This window comes from Carlito syrichta, unplaced genomic scaffold (genome assembly GCF_000164805.1).
Source record: "Carlito syrichta isolate Samal-C Ts95f unplaced genomic scaffold, Tarsius_syrichta-2.0.1 Scaffold126582, whole genome shotgun sequence".
NCBI classification, from domain to species: Eukaryota; Metazoa; Chordata; class Mammalia; order Primates; family Tarsiidae; genus Carlito; species Carlito syrichta.
Genome location: NW_007070678.1, coordinates 5,227 through 7,138, shown reverse-complemented (window position 1 = coordinate 7,138; position 1,912 = coordinate 5,227). Strand labels below are relative to the sequence as shown.

General features: G+C 64.1%; 1 protein-coding gene across 1 annotated transcript in view; it reads right to left on the bottom strand.

Annotated features, from left to right (window-relative positions):
* SF3A2 (splicing factor 3a subunit 2) overlaps positions 1 to 1,912 on the bottom strand; it is a gene marked incomplete at its 3' end in the record, with an annotated part of 4,352 nt that overhangs the window by 995 nt on the left and 1,445 nt on the right. The window contains exons 3-5 of the mRNA XM_021707883.1: positions 1,701 to 1,904; positions 816 to 865; positions 591 to 731 (exon numbers count right to left, since the gene is read on the bottom strand). Coding sequence (XP_021563558.1) covers positions 591 to 731; positions 816 to 865; positions 1,701 to 1,904 — 395 coding nt within the window. The remainder of the gene's footprint in view (positions 1 to 590; positions 732 to 815; positions 866 to 1,700; positions 1,905 to 1,912) is intronic.

Genomic DNA, 1,912 nt, shown 5'->3' with positions numbered 1-1,912 from the left:
AAAAAAAAAAAAAAAATTGGGTCCAGGTGCGGTGGCTCAAGCCTATCACTCCAGCACCTTGGGAGGTCGAGACAAGAGGATTGCTTGAACCCAGGGGTTCGAGACCAGCCTGGACAACTTGGCAAGACCTTGTCTCTACAATAAAAACAACAAAAAAATTAACTGGGGTGGTGGCACATGCCTGCAGTTCCAGCTACTTGAAAGGCTGAAGTGGAAGGATTGCCTGAGCCCTGCGCTGGCCGAGAGCATGCCACTGCACTCCAGTCTGGGGTCTTGCTGTGTTGCCTAGGCTGGTCTTGAACTCCTGACTTCGTGATCTTCCTGCCTCAGACTCCAAAAGTCGTGGGGCAACAGGCCTGAGCCACCACACCCGCTGTGTTACTTGCTTACATTGCCCTGTCCAGCATGGAGCGCAGGCCACAGTGGACGCTGGAGTCACCTGGCCCAGAGGTGGTGACTTGGCTCAGCCTCTCGAACTGGGCTCCGCCCACCATCGGCACTAGGCTTCCACATGCAGTGGGCACCACATGATGAGCCCTCCCAGAAGGCAGGGCCCACTGAGATCCCCCAGCCCTGCCAGGACCGCGCACCTTGAAAGCGATGGTTTCGTAGGGCTCGGCCGCCATCAGCAGGTACTGCCAGCGCCGGTCAGGGGGCTCGATCCTCTGCTCGTAGGCGGACATGAAGCGGTGGCGTGGCATGATGCCCTCGGCAACCTCGGGGTAGTCGATCTGCAGGGAGGCAGCCAGGCAGCCTGCCGATCAGGGGCGCCAGGCCCCACCCCTCCTCCCCGCCGACCCCGAGGTGGGCCTCACCTGGAAAAGGAGGCTCTGCTGCCCGGTCTCCGAATCCCTCTGCTTGGTCACTGCAACACACGGGCCGTGGTCCTCAGAGCCCAGGAACCCTGAGGGTCTAGCCCGCCTGCTGAGTGGGCGGGGCCGAGGGGGCCGGGGGCCAGGGTCCACCCAGGCTCAGGGCCGGTGCTAAGGTGAAGGCTCCAGTGCCCGAGGGCCGCAGCCCCTGCCACACCTGTGCCTAGACCCCGGGGAAACGCCACCCCCAGGGCTGCTTGCAGCCCCTCCCTGTGGGACGCAAGAGGCCTGAACTCGGCACTGGGCGTGGGGGAGCGAGAGCAAGAGTGACATTCTCCCCTGCCCCAGCATGCAGCTGCCAGGGCACAAGAAGCCGCTGCCTCCCTCCTGGTCACTCAGGGCCCTTCACACCCCCGGGCCCGGCTCCCCAGGGGGAAAACCCGGGACGTTATCAGGGCCCAGCAGCCTGCCCCCAGCCTGTGCATGTCAGGTGCTGTCTGCATACAAGCTGGACACGGGGGATGCCCAGCTCCTGCGGGACCCTTGCTGGGTGGCCTCCCGGCCCTGATACACCACCTCTGAGACACACCCTGCTTCTCCCTTCTCCTTTGCCCGAGACGAGCCAGTTTCAGGATCAAGGAAAAGACGTGTCAGGGGTCCCACTCCCCAATGTCTGCTTGGAGCCAATAATTCCCACGGTGACACCCCCAGGCACTTGGGCGGCTGACTGGGTGGAGGCTGCGGACCCTGGCTCGGTCAGGAGAAGGGCCATGGGAGCTGGGGGCCAGCCTGAAGGCCAGGGACAAGGTCTCAGGGGGCGCTTCCTGCAAGAGCCAGAGCCCCCTTGCAGGCGGCAGTTGTGGGCTGGCCTCACCCACGCAGACTCACCCTTGTAGCCTGGGCGCCCGATTTTCACAAACTTCTTCACCTCCACCTTGACCTTCTCCGGTGCGGGCTGGGCAGGGGCCTCCTTGGCTTCCTTAGCTGCTCTCCGCGCCCTGTGGGCGGGACAGATGCAGCTGGGCAACCCCCCCACAGGCAGTCCAGGCCCCAGGCCCAGGTGCCGGAGGCCCCTCCCGACCCCGAGGCTCGCTACAAGG